The sequence below is a fragment of the Lepidochelys olivacea genome (genome assembly GCF_965140295.1).
Source record: "Lepidochelys olivacea isolate rLepOli2 genome assembly, chromosome: 2".
Lineage (NCBI taxonomy): Eukaryota > Metazoa > Chordata > Testudines > Cheloniidae > Lepidochelys > Lepidochelys olivacea.
The window spans coordinates 223947311-223966903 of NC_140412.1; the positions used below are offsets into that span (position 1 = coordinate 223947311).

Consider the following 19593-nt stretch of genomic DNA (forward strand, 5'->3'; position numbering starts at 1 on the left):
CCCCTGTACTAGAGATTAGCGGATATCAACAACTTGTGGCCAGCAGTTACGGTAGCGACACTCGTGAAAGCCCCTATTGTCAGCCTGGAAAGCAGCAGTTTGCATCAGAGAAGCGTAGCTATGTTTGAAAAGAAGGCAAGCTCCACTGCTTAAATCACTGCTTTCCTTCTCTGTCTTACCGACACCTGTTGCTGGCCACCAATCATCAAAATCAGGCTTTATCCCCAATATGGCCATAGTGCAGAAATAAATGGCGAATTTTCAACATCACAACAGGTTAACTGTGGACAATCCAGGGATCAGCTCTAGGACCAGTATTGTTTCATTAATGATCTGGAAAAGGGGGCACCAAAATCTGCAGACAACACAGAATTATGTAGGTTACTCAAGACTACTGAAGACTGGGAGGAGTTCGAGAGGAGCCTAGGAAAACTAGGCAAATGGACATCACAGTGACAAATGAAATTCATTATTGACAAATACAAGGTAATGCACATTGGAATTAATAGTTTGAACAACTAATTGACATGAATGGGGTCTAAATTAACTTCACAATTCAGAGCAAAGAGTTAGGGGCCGTGATAAGTGATGTGCAGCAGTGGCCAAAAACAGCAAACAAAAAGTTAGAGGAAATAAATCATCACAGAAAACATTAATATCCTTATGACATTATATAAATTAATGGTACTGCCTCACCTGGAATATTGTTTTCAGTTCTAGTCACCCTATATCAAAGAAATCACAGAAATAAAAAGAGTACAGCAATGGCCAACCAAGATTGTTAGTGGCCCATAAAAACTACCTCATGAGGTGAGATTTAAAAGATAGGATTGTTTAGTTTACAAAGGAGACATGGAACAGGGGACCTGATAAAGACATAGAAGATAAGAATGGCACAGAGAAGGTGTATGGACCAGGGCGTGGGCAGTCAGACGTAATGGTTAGAATCAGATCCAGAGCCAGAGGTAGGAGTCAAGCCAAAGGCCAGATCTAGAGACAGAATCAGGAGCAGGACATAGGAGCAGGGACCTGGAGCGAGGCAGGAAAGCAGGAACAGACGGAGACAGAGCTTGGGAGGCAAGCACGTAGGCATGGACGATAGTAAGAGCCAGCCAGAGACTCACCTACTTGCTCATACAACTTTTCTTGTGCCTCTTTCTGGTTTAAGAAGTGCATCCCATTCAATTGGTGGGGCTGGATAGCTCAATTTATCAGGAGCTTTGTAGGCAGTGTTAGGGGGCTTATTCCTTCACCCACTTACTTCCCTGGTCCTTCTCGCATGAACAGAGAGCAACAATACCCGAAGTCCAAAGGTGCAAACAATTCGATGTTTATTGGGGTGAACTTCCAGCAAGCATGATTCCAGTTTCTTTCCTTAGTATCCTCCTTCCCAGCTCTGACACCACAGAGCCTTACACTTGTGTCCCTGTTCCCATTCCTACCCTTAGCCAAACATGATTCCAACTTCCTTACTCCCATTCCCTGTTCCCATTTCCCCCTTTAGCAAAACATGATTCCAATTTCCGCACCCCCATTCCCTGTTCCCATCTCCCCCTCCCACCCACCCCACCCACTTCCTCATTGACTACAGATTATATAGTAAAACTTGAGTTCTGCTTAGCTATACCTTAACCAATCATTTTCCTGAAATTTAACTAACCAATCCTAACATATTGTAACATGATTATGTAACCAATTATATCCCACCACCTTAATTAGTTTACACCCAGCAAAATTAATTATACAGCAGACAGGAACAATGACAGAACCAGACAGAGATTATACAGACAAACAATAGCAAAGTGGGAACTATAATGACAAGACAATACAGAAGTGAGGATTTCACATCCCAGCTATTGATAAGTGAGTTCTTGCCAGACAGGATGCTATCAAACTAAGTTTCCTTTTACATTTTCTAGGCACTTCCCTTTCTCTGGAGGTGATAGGAATACAATCCTGTCCTGATAGTGCCTGACAGCCCAATAGCACCTTATTTCAATGTGACCAGTTTGGAATGTGAGGATGTGGCTGTTCGCTTCCTAGCTTATGGCTGCCTCTGTTGCTTAGCCAAAGGCCTTAGCCTAACAACAGGGCCTCAGACTGTCACAGTAAGAGAAGACTCTTACAGCAGCAGACAGTGATTTTGATTCTTCTTTTATACCTCTAGAACTAGCCAAGTGATAAGAATACACCTAAATTCTTAAAGTATAGGCCTTTGCAGACAGGCCTGAATATCTTTATCCTAACAGGCAGGGCCCTTTGGGAGCTAGAGCTTTGTTGACCCACTCTGGAGAAGGTGGGGGGCACAGTCTAAGCACTGCCTGGGAACCCATGATCCCCACAGAAGGTAGAGTGAATGCTCTCATTTACTCTCTTGTACCATAAGAGCTGGATATCCACTTAAACTGATAGGCAATTTTAATTTAAAATGAATACAATTATTTTTGAACAATGCACAATTAACCTGTGGAACTCAATGGCTCTAGATATAACTAAATCCAGACATTAGGAGAATTCAAAAATGGTTTAGGCATTTAATAAGAAGAACATTCAGTGTTAGATTAGATTTTTTTAAAAATAAAGGATAGAAACCCTGGGCCTGCCTCATGGCATAAGCCAACCAGTAAGGACCAGATTTTTAAAGATGTAGTAGGTACCTAATGGAATTTTCAATAGCACCTAGGCATCTAACTTTCATTCAGACCAAAGTGCCCAAGTCTTAAGTTATGACAGCCTCCTCATAGCTACCCTACGGATAGCAACACTGCTGGGAATCTCCACAGTGTAGTGTTGTGCAGCTCTCCCCTGACTCTCCTTCCTTCCTCTAGTCACTCACCCTACACCAGGGCTTGTGAGGAAATCCTCAGAAGTCAGACTTGTGGCTCAGTGCCTGAGCATGGGGAATCTTCCCACAGTGGGATACACAGATTATTGGAGCCCTTTATGCCATCTAGCCTTCTACCATATGTGGAAGGGCCAGAGTTGGGGATAACTTAGACACTCAGGATGAAATCCTTATGTGATACAGTTGGTTATTCTTATAAATGAATATTGTGGATCTATATTATGTAGTAGGAAAGGAGCCTGAAACATAAGCCCTTGTATCAGAGACATGGTATGAGGCAGAACCCACTCACAGAATTTGGCAAAAACAGGGCTGATATTGCAAAAATACACATTTTTAAGAAGTGCTAAGCACAAAGTACCTACACAAACACATTCCGATATTAAGGATGGTAAAAACTTATTTCCCAAGAATAACAGGAACACACTAACCCCTCCTAAAAGGGAAGGTCAGGGATGACAGTAAGTAATTAAAATGTTTTAATTAAACAGTATGTACAAGTTGATAATAACTAGCCACGTCAGGGGGCAGTAACTAATTATGTCAGAGACAGTACTAACTTGTTTGTATCAGGGTAAAAAGATGTATCTCAGAGGGAGTATCTTTGTCCAGCTGAGGGGGAAATGGAAAGTCCTGCCATTCACTGAGCTGCGTCCATTGCCGCGGGCTTACATGTCTTAGCCCTGGTCTACACTAGGACTTTAGGTCGAATTTAGCAGCGTTAAATCGATGTAAACCTGCACCCGTCCACACAATGAACCCCTTTATTTTGACTTAAAGGGCTCTTAAAATCGATTTCCTTACTCAACCCCTGACAAGTGGATTAGCGCTTAAATCGACATTGCCGGCTCGAATTTGGGGTACTGTGGACACAATTCGATGGTATTGGCCTCCGGGAGCTATCCCAGAGTGCTCCATTGTGACCGCTCTGGACAGCACTCTCAAATCAGATGCACTGGCCAGGTAGACAGGAAAAGAACCGCAAACTTTTAAATCTCATTTCCTGTTTGGCCAGCGTGGCAAGCTGCAGGTGACCATGCAGAGCTCATCAGCACAGGTGACCATGATGGAGTCCCAGAATCGCAAAAGAGCTCCAGCATGGACCGAACGGGAGGTACGGGATCTGATCGCTGTATGGGGAGAGGAATCCGTGCTATCAGAACTCCGTTCCAGTTTTCGAAATGCCAAAACCTTTGTCAAAATCTCCCAGGGCATGAAGGACAGAGGCCATAACAGGGACCCGAAGCAGTGCCGCATGAAACTTAAGGAGCTGAGGCAAGCCTACCAGAAAACCAGAGAGGCGAACGGCCGCTCCGGGTCAGAGCCCCAAACATGCCGCTTCTATGATGAGCTGCATGCCATTTTAGGGGGTTCAGCCACCACTACCCCAGCCGTGTTGTTTGACTCCTTCAATGGAGATGGAGGCAATACGGAAGCAGGTTTTGGGGACAAAGAAGATGATGATGATGATGAAGTTGTAGATAGCTCACAGCAAGCAAGCGGAGAAACCGGTTTTCCCGACAGCCAGGAACCGTTTCTCACCCTGGACCTGGAGCCAGTACCCCCCGAACCCACCCAAGGCTGCCTCCTGGACCCAGCAGGCGGAGAAGGGACCTCTGGTGAGTGTACCTTTTAAAATACTATACATGGTTTAAAAGCAAGCATGTGAAAGGATTACTTTGCCCTGGCATTCGCGGTTCTCCTAGATGTAGTCCTAAAGCCTTTGCAAAAGGTTTCTGGGGAGGGCAGCCTTATTGCATCCTTCATGGTAGGACACTTTACCACTCCAGGCCAGTAAGATGTACTGGGGAATCATTGTAGAACAAAGCATTGCAGTGTATGTTTGCTGGCATTCAAACAACATCCGTTCTTTATCTCTCTGTGTTATCCTCAGGAGAGTGAGATATAATTCATGGTCACCTGGTTGAAATAGGGTGCTTTTCTTCAGGGGACACTCAGAGGAGCCCATTCCTGCTGGGCTGTTTGCCTGTGGCTAAACAGAAATGTTCCCCGCGGTTAGCCACAGGGAGGGGGAGGGTTGAGGGGGTAGCCACGCGGTGGGGGGAGGCAAAATGCGACCTTGTAACGAAAGCACATGTGCTATGTATGTAATGTTAACAGCAAGGTTTACCCTGAAAGAGTGTAGCCACTGTTTTATAAAATGTGTCTTTTTAAATACCGCTGTCCCTTTTTTTTTCTCCACCAGCTGCATGTGTTTCAATGATCACAGGATCTTCTCCTTCCCAGAGGCTAGTGAAGCTTAGAAAGAAAAAAAAACGCACTCGCGATGAAATGTTCTCCGAGCTCATGCTGTCCTCCCACACTGACAGAGCACAGACGAATGTGTGGAGGCAAATAATGTCAGAGTGCAAGAAAGCACAAAATGACCGGGAGGAGAGGTGGCGGGCTGAAGAGAGTAAGTGGCGGGCTGAAGAGAGTAAGTGGTGGGCTGAAGACAGGGCTGAAGCTCAAATGTGGCGGCAGCGTGATGAGAGGAGGCAGGATTCAATGCTGAGGCTGCTGCAGGACCAAACCAGTATGCTCCAGTGTATGGTTGAGCTGCAGCAAAGGCAGACTGCCACTGCAGCCCCTGAGTAACCAACTGCCCTCCTCCCCAAGTTCCATAGCCTCCACACCCAGACGCCCAAGAACGCGGTGGGGGGGCCTCCGGCCAACCAGCCACCCCACCACAGAGGATTGCCCAAAAAAAAGGCTGTCATTCAATAAATTTTAAAGTTGTAAACTTGCGCTTGTGCCCCCCTGCCCCATCTCTCCGTCCCTTATATCCGCCGAGATCACCTCCCCCGGGGCCGCAGAGCGCGGGTGTGGCGCGCAGGCCGAGTCACGCCTATGGGGCAGGGCGGCGATTCGAAGAGCCCCTTCCCACCGCTTGGGAGCGCGTCAGGCCGGCTCCGCGGCCAGGTTCCGCTGGGTCCTGGGCAGTTCCCAGGCGAGTAACTCCGGGGAAGGCCCTTTGCTCCCCCCAGGGAGGGAAAGAGCGGGCGGGGAGGGTACAATAGAGCAACCGTCAGCTCCGCTCCAGGAGCCAAGAGTGGCACATCAGGGAGTCCTGAGCGTGAGGAATGCTTTCAACTTCCTCCGCGATGATGGCAGGCAAGATTGCCCCCTTGTCACCTGTGCGGATCAATCATACATCAGGCTACGCAATAAGCTGCCTGTCAAACCCCCTGCTGGGGAGAAGGCAAGTTTCCGATTTGTCCTGTCGTGCTGATCACGGGCCTATCAAAGGATAACTGACCCCTCCTTTCTTACCTTGCCTTTTCGGCTACTGGGTACATCTTCAAGTCATTGTTCCGTTTGATGATGCTAAAGCGACATATCCCATTTAAGTGCTATTTGTGGTGACTGTACTTAGTGTTAGCAATAACCGTTTACTTTTGCTCAAATGTAAGAGTTTGTGGCAGCTCCGTTTTTTACGAAAGGAAAAGTTGAGTAAAAGTTTAGAAATAGGGAAATTAGTGGCTGCTGGAAAAGCTGATGCATGGTGACCCTTAGGCCAGTGCATGCAAGGGACTGCAGTTTATACAAAAAAAAAAAAAAACGTTGGGGGAGGGGCGGCGGGACTTGAACACAGACTATAAACAGGGAACAGAACTTTGATAATAGAAGATTCTTCAATCTAGCAGACAAAGATTTAGGATCCAATGGCTAGAAATTGAAGCTTGACAAATTAAGACTAGAAATAAGGTGCTTTAAAAAAAAACCAAAAAACCAGGGAGGGCAATTAACCCTTGGAACAATTTAAGGGTTGCCGTGAATTCTCCATCACTGCAATTTTTAAAATTAAGAATGAACATTTTTCTAAAAGTCATGCTTTTGTTCAAACAGGAATCAATTTAGGGAAGTCCTTGTGCAAAGGTCAAATTTGAGAAGCACAATGGTCCCTTCTGGCTTTATAATAATCTATGCAAATTACAATGAAGTTGACTATTTAGGGAAACTGTCTAATATTATGGCGCTGTTGCCTCTGTATTTCACTGCAACATTTCAGTGGACTTTGCAAGAAAAAAAAGGTAACCCATTGGAGTTGTATTTGGTGAATAATTTTTAATTTAAAAAGGAGGCAGCGGAGAACTTTTAACCTCTTGCACATATACCCAGTTACAGCTTTGAATCAAAGTATGTTCTCTAACATATAGAAATCTACACCAAGGGTGTCCATCTTGTCCTGGCAGAGGATTAGCTCAATTGTCTAGCAGAGCTTTTTTATCTTTAAAGTATACCATTACATATAGACCTTTCATTAACTAACATTTTCTCCAGATTGAATACATTAGTTGAGAGAAGAAGAATAAAATCTTAGATAAAAATAACTCTATCCCCATATCTTACTCTGATGTCCTCCCTTCCTTTTATTGTCATCCTGACTATGCTGTGTCTCCCTTAGATGTCTAGATCCTTGGAGCAACAAGGACTTGCCATTTTGTAGAGCTCTCTTTCTCCCTATACTTCTTTCCTGTATTTCTATCATCCATCTGTATTCTCTCTTTAAAAAATATCCTTTAGCTTTTATATCTATCTACACACACACACATATTTATAATCAAATTGATAAGGGATAAATGGATGGTTTAGTAACACAGACCAAACTACCTTAATACAACCTAAGCTGTTACCACAAGGACACAGCTGTCATGTTTAGTAATCCTGGTATTGCGACAGTTAATAACAGATGTCCTGGGTTTTAGTTAGGGTTATTAGTAGCATCAGATGTAATGAAACTTGGTTCCCTGAAGTGCAAACATACCTTTTCCATTTCTTGCAAAGTCAAAATGTCATTTTTCTAATATTAACAAATTCTCAACTGACTTAAATGTGACTAGACTGATGTTCTTTAGAATGCATCATATTTGGTTAGAATTGAAAAAAAATTGAATATTTTAAACAAACAGCAGAATTAATGCACTCACTTCCACCATCACACACACACATAAACCATTGTTTAATTTAAACCTGTCTATCATTTTTACAGTGTGGTGCAATATTTAGTCAACTGCGCTTTCAGTTCAACAAGACAAGAGATTTAAAATGTAGAGCTGCTCTTAGTAAGAAAGAAGAGACTAATAAAATGACCATACAAATGGGTCTTTGCTTTAGGGTGTTATGTGATAACGTGCACAGTTGTGGACACTGAAATCTTGCTTTTTTATGTTATTCCACTGAGTATTAGGAAATGTTATTTACTCCTCATAACACAAGAACTCGGGGTCACCAAATGAAATTAATAGGCAGCAGGTTTAAAACAAACAAAAGGAAGTATTTCTTCACACAGTCAGCCTGTGGAACTCTTTGCCAGATGATGTTGTGAAGGCCAAGATTATAAGAGGGTTCAAAAAAGAACTAGATAAATCCATGGAGGATAGGTTCATCAATGGCTATTAGCCAGGATGGACAGTGATGTTTTCCACAAGCTGGGAATGGATCACTTGATGAATACCTATTCTTTTGGTTCCATCTGGGGCACCTGGCATTGGCCACTGTCAAAAGACAGGATACTGGGCTAGATGGACCTTTGGTCTGACCCAGTATGGCCATTCTTATGACGTCAATAGAACTAGTCATGTGCATAAAGTGAGTAAGATTTGCCTCCATTATTGGAGTCATTTTTGGAGATAGAGTGGCAAGAACCATAGCTTTCCTGAATAGGAGTCACATTTGACATACCCATAAAGAGAAGATGCTACAAAATTGTTCACTAAGTCCTCTACCAACTTTCCCCTAATGCACACTTGTTTTTTACCTGTGACTCTAAACGGTAGCTACTAGGGTAAGTAAGCAGAAACTTTGCAAGGTGCAAAGTGTGGCTGTGCTGATACAAGGAAACAGAAGCACTGAGATACAGGCAGCAGCAGTGGTGCTAGACAGTGCCGAGTAGTGAAAACCAGGAGCTTGAATTTGATTCCAAAAGCAACAGGTAAGTGATGAAAATAAGGGAATGAACAGTGAGAAAGGGAATGTATTTTAGCAGCTACATTCTGGGGAGACTGATGGTGGGCAAGGTAAAAATCAGTAGGCCAGAGAGGGGAAAGTTGCAGTGGTTGAAGCAGGAGAAGACTGAAGCCTTGAAAAAACATTTCAGCAGCAGGACTCAAGAGGAAAAGGTGGGTCTTGGGGATTTTTTTTATAAAAGCTGAAGGGAGTTGCATAGCTGGTATGGGTGGAGAGAAGGTGAAAGGAAACAAACATGACATCATAGTACTGAGCTCTCCTTGTTCCATGTGGTCACTTATATGGTCAGATGTGTAATCCTAAGGATACAGTAATGCAGCCTTATTCAGTGGAATGAGACATGGCTGTCTGAGTGTATTAATTATTAATATATTACAGTAGTAGCCAGAGGTCCCTATCAGGATCTAGGATCCATTGTGTTAGACACTAAACAAACACATTGAGACAGTTTATGCCCAAGAGAGTGTAGGCTCTGAAGAGAAGACACAGCAAGTGATGGTAAGAAAAGGTGAAAGTTAGGAGGGAGGGAAGACAATTTCCCTTGTTAGTCTCTAAGGTGCCACAAGTACTCCTTTTCTTAGTCCTCACTCAGGGGTTGGTTGGTAGAGTAGCATTTCCTAGTGATCAGGGCTTAGGCCCATGCCTTGCAGGGACCTGTTGGTAGGGGAGCCCCAGCCCTCCCACTCCACCAGGCTCTGACCCAGGGCTCTTTGAAGGCTATCAGTGGTCTGACAGCCAGGGAGACTTAAGGCTGTCCTTCCCAGGCCACTTCCTATCACCCCCCTGTGATAGTTCCTGGGTCACCATCTGTGTTTAGGCAGCATGAGGGTTGACCACTCAGTATACAGAATTTTCTGGCAACTGCATATAATTTCTCTTCCTGGGTGGCAACTGCCTCCTCTTGCAGCATGGCCCACGCTCCTGGGGCAGATCAGATCCCCTGCTGGGGTAGTCCAAACAACGTAAAGGAGGATTAACAAAACTCAGAGTCCACCTGAGAGGGAATGAGAAATGCTTCCTCCTCAGGTTATCTCTGTAGCAGCTCCTCCCTTCCCTCACAGAGGGACCCTTTGACAGTTGTCATGGGGAGAGATTCCGCCTTTCTGTCAGCTCTCTTCAGCTGACACTGAAGGTCACAGGTCTGCTGTTTTCCCTGGTCTGCCCCCTAAGGAGCTGCTCCCCTACTTCTTAACTCCTCCTCCAGTTGGAGCATTTCCTGCAGGTGTGGGGGCAGGGGGCTTGCTGAGCCCAGAGCCATTCCTTTACCCCTTGTTCCCCAGTGTGGGGTTTGTGGATCCCAGCACACCTCCCTATACTGAATCCAGCACCTATGGCAACTAGACAGGGCCATGTTGTAGTCTGTGTCACTTATCCATGTACCCACATATGCCACACTCATATTTCCAGGCATGACCCTGATTGGCACTGGGCTGGCTGAGCTACCTTCAAAACTGGAACTCTGATTGGTTTAAGTTCAGCAACACCATGCCCTCAATCAGCAGCTTGTCCCACTGCTGATCCCAACCTCTTCCACACCTGGCAAAGGAGCTGCATGCAGATTAGACAAGGAAGCTGTTTCTGAATGTGGGATGCTTCTCTCCTATGCTTGTTGTGGCTTGCTACAGTGATAAAGTGGTGTCTTTAATGAGACTAGGTGGGTGAGGTAATATCTTTTACTGGGGGAACTCCTGTTGTGAGAGAGACATGCTCTGCAGCAGAGATCTGCTCTAAAGCTTGGCTCTCTCAGCAGCAGAAGCTGGTCCAATAAAATATATTACTAAAAAACCCACCTCCCCACTTGAATATCTTGGGAGCACCAGGGCTACAACCACATTCCAAACAACATATTTTTCATAGGCAGGCATTGAATAGGGTCCCCCTGCCTTTTGTTTGAGCAATTGTGCTGCTTATGCAAAATGCTTTGCTTGGAAGGGAGAGAATGGCAGTACAAAGGAGAGAGAAAAAGGAGGAGTCCTTGTGGCACCTTAGAGACTAACAAATTTATTTGGGCATAAGCTTTCCTGGGCTAAAACCCACTTCATCTGATGCATGCAGTGGAAAATACAGTAGGAAGATATATATACACCGGTGCTGATAATAGCCCACCTTAATTGATTAGTCTCATTACAGTTGGTATGGCAACACCCATTTTTTCATGTTCTCTGTGTATATATATCTTCCTCCTGTATTTTCCACTGCATGTATCTGATGAAGTGGGTTTTAGCCCAGCAACCCTTATGCCCAAATAAAATTGTTAGTCTCTAAGGTGCCACAAGTACTCCTCTTTTTTGTTTTTTGGGGGGTTTTGTTGTTTTCCTGATTCAGACTAACACAGCTACCACTCTGAAACCTGTCCCTGTACAAGAGAGAAAACAGAGAAAGAGAGGCGGAGAAGGGCGGGGAGGGGGGTGGATTGGAAAACATTGCACTCCATTAACTGGAGTCACACCACACAGCTCTCCCGGCGGAGTTGGCCACCCAACCTCTCCCATTCGCCTTCCCAGCAGAGAAAAGAAAGTCAGACGAATCAGGAGTTCCAAATGTTTACAGAGTGTTTTAATTTAACACAAGGAAGAAACAATTTCAAGGGGGATTTCGTGGTCCTTTTCCAGACTGTGCTCTGTGAACCAGATCACTCTTGCTGCAACATTGTTATATGAGTCTATATGCCCGTCTTAACCGCCACCGCTTTCCTCCACCAGCCTTGTCGTTCGGTACCACCAGGAGTCCGGCACACAAAAAGGCCGGACATTTCCTCAGCAAATCTGCTTCCTCTCAAAGGACGTGTGTTCTAAATATGTCTGGCTTCTTCCTTGTGGAGAAAGTTTTCAGCACACACATCCTCTTCCCCAGAGCAGTCAGCCCTCCTCCTTCCGCGCCTTGTTCTCTGCATTACAGCGGTGACACTGCGCCTAGGTGTCGAACTCCGTGTTAATACCAGATTAAATACACTGGGATTTAAACGGATTAATCAATGTTACCCGATTTCCCCCCAACCCCCTCCGTTACTGGCCGGCCAGGTTTACATAAGAGAGTTGATACCTATTTATACAGCAAAGGCGAGAACTGAAGATTTGAATGGAGGAAGGGGAGGGAAAAGTAAATCGTTGTTCGTTGTGTGCAGTGCCTAGTGTAAACGTCCTTTCGGTCAGGGTGGAAGGGTGGAGGTCACACTGCTGGGTTTGATCCGTTTAGGAAGCTTATGCTGCTGATTTAAACCCCGGGAGCCGCGGGTGTGAGTAGCTAGCTGGACCGGAGCACTCTGGGGAAGGTGCGTGAGGGAGTTTATTGGAGAGGAAGTTGTTACTTCAGAGAATCGGGTCAATTTCGCCCGGGACAACAGTAAGTCATGCCCTTAGGGTAGGGTAGGGTAGGGTAGGGTGGGGTGGGGAGGGGGCTCTTTCGCGAACCGCTGGGTCCCAGCACCTCCTCCGAGAGGGTAACTCGCTCCCCTTTTTACAACTAGAAAATGCCGGCGATCAATATAGAGGATTTGAGCGAAAAGGATAAACTGAAAATGGAAGTTGAGCAGCTCCGGAAAGAAGTGAAGTTGGAAAGACAACCGGTGAGTTCCCCCAGGCTGCCCCCTCCCCAGCCCCCTGAGAGCCTGCGGCTGAAATAGCCCCATCGCCCTGGGGAGGCAGATTGGAGACGAGGTCAGGCTGGGGCGTGAACAAGATCTTTAGCTCTCGAGTCTCCGGGGTTGGGGGCAGTTTGGAAGTTACTCTGCTTCTTTTCAGCCTTAGGTTCACAACAGTGCCTCAACTAACCTCTCAATGGTGAGCGCCGCAGTGCATCTCCCAGCGCGGGGAAGGGTCCTCACGCCCCCCGAAGCGCTGACTCTCTTTATGGGAGTGCAATGAGACCTGCAGACAGATGCCAGCGCGGTTCAATGAGCTGGTTAGTTTCGCCTCCTCTCAAGGGCTCACTGACGGGAGAAAAGGCGCACAAGTGCGATCTCAGACTGGGGAAAGGATTTCAGACCCCACGAGCTCTCCCTTCTTGCAGAAGGTGGAGGTGGGCGTTGAAGTCTGTCTCAACAACTGAAGCGATGAAACAGACATTGGGGCCTTGGTGTCTTTGTGTGTTTTTAAAATATCCTTAACGCGCAGTAACTTTAAGAGATTTTAGGTTAGTTTCTCGCTCCCCACGTAGTTTAGCTTCTGGCTACTGTACCTGTTACCTTCCGCCACAGAAACCAGAGCTAAACACTTCTGAAAACTATAGGAAGGAGGATCCAGACCTGTGGAGGTTAAATGTGAGTGACACAGCCTGAGAAAGTCTCTATAATTGTAGAAAGAAGGAGGAAAACACATTAACAAGCTAATCATAGGGTGTTAGCGCTAAATCCGGTAGTCGCTGCAGCTAAACCCAAGGGCTCAGCGAGGGCGCGGCGCAGCTGGCACAGGGCAGCTGAAACTGCTCTCCGAAGAGGAAATGAAGACAAGGGACCATTCAGACTTTTAAACTGTGGGATAAAATATCCACTGTGTGCTGAACATTGGAATATGTGACCTCAACCACGGGATCCCCCCCCCGCCCCCACTGAATTTGATCGGAAATAGACATTTTGGAGATGTTCTAGAACACAAAATGATTTTGCTGGCTCCCAGAAACCAAGTCCTATCATTCAAAGCAGCCTTGTTAGTTAAAACAAAACAGTACAAGCCAGTGGTTCTCAGAGTCTGGTCTTCAGAGTTCTTTCTGGTGGTTTGCAGGGCTACCAGGCCAGACACAGAATGGCCGGGGAGCGTGGGAGGAATCCCCCAAAGTCTCTCCCTATTGTGAAGTGGTCCACAGAAGGACAACAGAGAACAGTTGTTGGAGAACCGTGGTCCATAAGGGTCGATTCAAAAGTTAAAGGTGTTTTGTTGTTGTCGTTGTTTCTGGTGATTCACCTTGTGAAGTAGTATGCAGTCAACACCGTGGGATGTATTTTACCATGCACGTTTTCTGGAGATGAACCTTCTTGATACATAGATTTCCGATCTGCTCCTGTTCCTATTGGAGTCATTGACAAAACTCCTGTTCACTTCAGTGGGAGCAGGATGGGGCCCTGAATTTAACCCTGCATCGACTTAAGCAGCTGTATAACTTTACTCACACGATGTCAATGGTACTATCCATCTGAATAAAGTTACAGCCTGCAGGTTCAGGGACTTTGCTCAGAAACAAAATATTGATGTCAGAGGGGTATTTTAGCCCGTGAAATAGATCTCAGTGATTTTTATTAGAGTGATTATAGTTATTTATATTACAACAGAACCAAGAAGCTCCAATAGGATCCAGAGCCCCTTGCAATGTGTATAAATGCATAAGAACATCTGATTCTTGCCTCAAAAACATTGAAGTGACTGAAAAACACTCCATAGGCTGCACATAATCTAATGTATTTAAAAAGAAAGGACATTACTGTAAATAAGCTGAGAGTCTGAGAAATTTAGGAGAAGGCATAGTCAGGAATCTCCTGAATGCCAGCAAAGAGAGTGTCCCTCACCTTTATGGATGCTAAGGTTGCACTGTTATACATTCCAGTCTTTTATTTCCTGTCAATTACGTTTCCGATTATTCATATGCATAAATCACCATTTGACATGAGAATTTTGTGCGCAAACAGAGCCACATCCCCTACTCCTCTCATAGGCAAAAGCAAATATGCCTATCAAAGTCCCCTTGACTTCAATCAAATGCAAAACTCCCTCTTCTTCATTTTGACATGATGTAGTGAGGAAATTTCCTTTAAAATAATCTCCCTCGATGAATAAAAATATACAGATTCATACTCAAGAGAAATTTTTCTCATAAGCAAAAAGGATCCTCCTCTTCAAGATCGAAACAACCTAAGCCCCCAATCCTGCAAGTGCTTTCACACATGCTTTACCATCATGAATAGTCCCAACTGAAATCAATGGATCTGCTCACGGTAGTAAAGCTAAGTATGTGCATAATAGTTTGCAGGATGGGATCCAAGTTCTTAACCATTGGGCCTATGTTCCTCCCTACTGTGACTTAGTCATAGGTTATGGGTAATTAGAACTTATTTGATACACTTAATGGCCAGTGGAAAATTTTGGTTTCTTTCTTATGGCCTAAGACTTAACTTTTCATAATCCATTGGCAAGGGTGCTGGAACAATTTGTATAGTGGGGGTGCTGAGAGCTGTTGAACCAAACTGTAAACCCTGTATACAATGGAAACCACTTCAAGCCAGAAGTGCAGCACCCCCAGTACCCCCACTTCCAGCACCTATGTCCATTAGAATCTCTCTACTGTAAGTAGGCCAGATGTATTGATTCTGTTGTCATGACTATTCTACTTCTGTTTCTATTATATATAAGTTCTTATACCACGTTCATCACCATAATAGCTGAACATCTTCCAGTAGTGACTATGCACCTATCATTTGTTGCTTGTTTCCGCATCCTCTTTCCTTTGGGGAGAGAAGCATGTGCTATGGAGTGTCTTATTTTGGTAGGTTTTGTTTTGTTTGTTTGAGCAAAACACAGTAAATGAGGCAGAGGAAGTGCCCACAGCCACTAAAAATGGGAAGAATAGCCACTGTGTCAAGTTTTCCCCTTCCCAGAAACAATCAGAAGCCTCTTCCTGGGGACTCCTCCCAATGGTGCCTCTGCAGAGCTCTCTTGGAAATGGTAGGGGGAAGACCTGGGAAGAAGAAACTCTATTCAGAATGCAGTCCTCAAACATTCCAGATATCTAAGACATCAGGAACAAGTTGTTGCTTCTGTAGGTGAATCCATGTTGCTCTAGGGAAGAGGCAATCAGGCAGAATGAGGGATGCATAAACAAAGGGGATCTCCAGAATCCGTGGGATTTGCCCATAGGGTCTGGAGACTGAACCCCTGGCTTTCTCTGTAGGGTTTCAAATCTCTCTCCCTTGGGAAAGTACAGAGCATAGACATTTCTCAAGGACAGGGGTTCTCAACCTTTTTCTTTCTGAGGCCGCCCCTCTCCCCTGTGTGCTGTAAAAATTCCATGGCCTCCCCTCCGTGCCACAATAACTGGTTTTCTCCTGCATATAAAAGTCAGGGCCCGCATTAAGGGGCAGCAATCAGGGCTATTGATTAGGATTAATGATTAGGGGTATGGACGGCTTCCATATGAGGAGAGATTAATAAGACTGCCACTTTTCAGCTTAGAATAGAGACAAATAAGGGGGGATATGATTTAGGTGTATAAAGTCATGAGTGGTATTGAGAAAGTAAATAAGGAAGTGTTACTTACTCCTTCTCATAACACAAGAACGAGGAGGTCATCAAATGAAATTAATAGGCAGCAGGTTTAAAATAAAAGGAAGTCTTTCTTTACACAACACACAGTCAACCTATGGAACTCTTTGCCAGAGGATGCTGTGAAGGCCAAGGCTATAACAGGGTTCAAAAAAGAATTATATAAATTCATGGAGGATAGGTCCATCAATGGCTATTAGCCAGGATGAGCAGGGATGGTGTTCCTAGCCTCTGTTTGCCAGAAATTGGGAATGGGCAACAGGCTTCCGCTTCCTCCCCGGGTGATGGGGCTCAGGGGCCTGGGCTTCAACCCAGTGCGGTGGGGCTTCAGCTTTCTGTCCTGGGCCCGAGCAAGTCTAATGCTGGCCCTACTTGGCAGACCCCCTGAAGCCTGCCTGTGGCCCCTCCAGGGAGACATGGACCCCTGCTTGAGAACCACTGCTCTAGGAGTTTCCCCCCTTCTGTGGCTCTCTAAATTGGAAGGGAGACTATAGTCCCATGTTAGCACATTATTTTGCTATGAATTTGTCACAAAATATCACATAGCATATTACAGTAGATGCTCATGAGTAGGAACATATGGTGCTCTTTAGTTATGTTGCTCCTCAGCGGCTGTTGTTGTTATGGGGAGTGTCAACAATTCACAGTAGGGAAAGCACTCCCAGGGGAAATGTTGCTCATATGGGGAGGTTGCTCTTACAAAGTGTTGCTGCAAACAAGTGTCTACTGGAGAACCACTGTATGCTTGAAAGGACAATGTCAATGTGTTTTTCATAATTTTCAGAATGTTATACTAATTGCTGTTTATAACAACCCTTTGTAACTGATAGGTGAAATGTGCTTCCTTGTTGAATTTGTTGTCTTCCATTCAACAGGCTTGTTATTGTAGGACTACACCTTGGCTGTTGGCTTTTGTTATAATAGAAAAAAAGGCTACTGAAGCATTTGTTTGGAAAAATGTGTAATGTTACATTGAGTTTGGGTTCAAATTCTACTGATTCTGCAGCAGATTCTGCATATGAGTACCATTGAAATAATGTGAGTTAAATTATCTTAATTTAAATAAATTATTAGGTTTTCGTATTTTATTTTTAAATCAGTGGAGGATTTTTATGCACAGTAACTGCAGGACTAGGCTGTGTACCTACTGTGATATAGTATATGTTTTCACACAGAAGCTTATGTGGATGTGTGATGCAACATTAAGCTGTTGCTTGCAGATTTTTTAAAAAATACATCTTAGCCAACATTTTCAAAGGTGACTGTTGATTTTGGAGTGCAACTGGAGATACTTTTAAAAGCCTGATTTTCAGAAGGAGAACGCTCAGTGTTTTCTGAAAAGGAGGCTCCTAAAAGGTATCTCAAGTTGGACACCAAAGTATTGATGCATCCAGAATTACTCGTCACTTTTGAAAAATATGACCTTTACTTCTTTTGCCAATAAATATGAAACACATGCTTGGAAGAGGAACAAACAGCTCACCAAATAAACCATTTATTGACTGGTTCAGAAGAAAAAAAAATACATTTTACAAAACAGTAGTGGGAATAAAAAGAAAAGAAACTTGACCTTTAACATCCCTTCAGTTTTAATAATGTTAGAGATTATTATAACACAAGTAGGTGTTTGTTTTTGTTTTAAATTAGGGACAGATTTTGGAGGTGCTCGGTGATCACATGTGGAGCACTTGCAGCGTCAGGTCCTTTACATATTATGTAAATATAAGAAAGAGAAAATGAATGTTATGCAGTGAACGTTGTCTTTATAGTCTAATGGGAAATGTGATTGCTATGTATAAAGCAGAACCTTATGTCTTCTTTTATTTAAGGTGTCCAAATGTTCTGAAGATATAAAGAACTACATTGAAGAAAGATCTGGAGAGGATCCTTTGGTCAAGGGTATTCCTGAAGATAGGAATCCCTTTAAAGAGAAAGGAGGCTGCGTCATTGCATGAAAGAAAAATTTCCTGCAATTGGAACATACATTATTGTACCTTTAGCGTATAACTAGTTTGTCCTCAGTTCCATGGGTCCTTGTTGAACAAGTACTGTCAATGGATTAAAAACAACACCAACCTTGAATGAGACTCTTGTTTATCTCTTTATATGATCTAATTATATCTCACTACTTGATAATATTCTAAATTGTATTCTAAGTATTGTTCCCCAGAGGGGACAGATACTTGCTTAATGTACTAATGGGCATTTGCCTGTAGTGTCTGTTTAGCGTGCTGTTTCTTGACTCTTGCGTTTACTAGCTTGTTTTAATAAAAACTCTTGCTTCTACCAACGCTTTAGTGTTCCTTAGCAAAGATATGCAAAGAACATGATCAAACGTTTGGATTTTCGTTGCATGATGCGTGTGGCACACCCTGAACCACCCAGCCGCCAGAACAAGAACTACTTCGGGGCTACGTCAAGGCGGGACGATCGAGTCGTTTAAAAGTCTCATTGAACTAAACCGAACAAAAGGAAGAGAAAAATCTCTCACCCCTAAGTTCGAACGACTGGAGCAGCAGGCTGAGTCCCCGACACCGGCGGGCGCACGGGGAGGGGCTGTTTGCAGCGCCTTTCCCAGCAGCGGAAACTTCCCGGGAGCAGCGTGTAGCCCGCAGCCGCCTGGGTTTGCTAAGGGCTGCAGCCTGCGAGCTACAGGTCCCGCGCTGGGCAGCTGTCGCGGCACCCAACGCGCCCGGCCCGCTCAGCCCGGCGAGGAACGCGCCGAGCAGGTGCAGGGCAGGTGACTCCAGGCAGCGCCCCAGCCTCGGCCCTGGCTGCAGGCGCGGGGCGGGGAGCGGCGGCGGCGGCGGCTGCGCATGTGTGTTGTTCCCTCCCGTCCCGCGCTGCCCCCGCCATGGCTAGGAGCTGGCGCGGGCTGCTGGCGCGCGGGGAGTGGGGCAAGTGGAGCCCTGGGCTGTCCGGCCCCGCTCGGGCCCCGCTGCGGGCGGGCAGCTCGGGCCGCGCCCCTGGAGCCGCCGGGGACGGAGCCCGCTTGCTGTACTCGCGGGAGCATTACGCCTTGAGAGAGTCTCTGCGAAAGGTACCAGCCTGCCCTGCGGCGCGGCTGGGGGCGGTTCCCCGCTTCGCTCGGGCCTGAGGGAGCCTGGTACTTTGCAGCCTGAGCTGGCTTCGCTCCGGCGGGGCCGGGGCGCAGGGCTCGTCTCCAGCTGCCCGCGGGCTGGGCCCTGCGTGAAGAGACCCGTGCGAGGCCGCAGTTGCTCTCCCGCTCCCTGTGAGCCGGCTCTCCCCACCCCCGATCCAGCTGTGTCGGTACCGTGCCCCTCGCTGCGCTGCCCTGCCCGGATCTCCCGAGCACGCCGGCCCCGTGGGCTCAGCCGTGACTGCCGCCTGATGCTTCGGGAGCCCCTTGCGGTGACCCCTCGCCAAGGGCTGGGAGTCAGGAGGGGCACGACTTTCTGAGCAGGATAGTTCGGGGATTGATCCCAGCCCCTGCTGGCACGAGAAAGGGGGAAGGAGGGGTGGCCCTGAAACTGGCAGGTTGGTGTGTAGCATGGAGTCCCTCATGTGCCC

At 45.8% G+C, this 19593-nt stretch overlaps 1 protein-coding gene and 1 long non-coding RNA gene across 2 annotated transcripts; one reads left to right on the plus strand and one right to left on the minus strand.

The window, feature by feature from the left end:
* Positions 1-11349: 11349 nt before the first annotated feature.
* On the minus strand, positions 11350-13889 carry LOC311516924. Its single transcript, XR_014710529.1, has 2 exons — positions 12586-13889; positions 11350-11727 (listed from the first exon to the last, which is right to left on the minus strand). It is a non-coding gene; the product is annotated as an uncharacterized lncRNA (long non-coding RNA).
* Positions 11727-18348, plus strand: LOC311516923 (guanine nucleotide-binding protein G(I)/G(S)/G(O) subunit gamma-11). The gene is made up of 3 exons (XM_084621352.1): positions 11727-12157; positions 12282-12380; positions 17892-18348. The coding sequence occupies exons 2-3, from the start codon at positions 12285-12287 to the stop codon at positions 18015-18017; spliced, it is 222 nt and encodes a 73-aa protein (XP_084477478.1). The 5' UTR covers positions 11727-12157; positions 12282-12284; the 3' UTR covers positions 18018-18348.
* The last annotated feature ends 1245 nt before the right edge of the window (positions 18349-19593 follow it).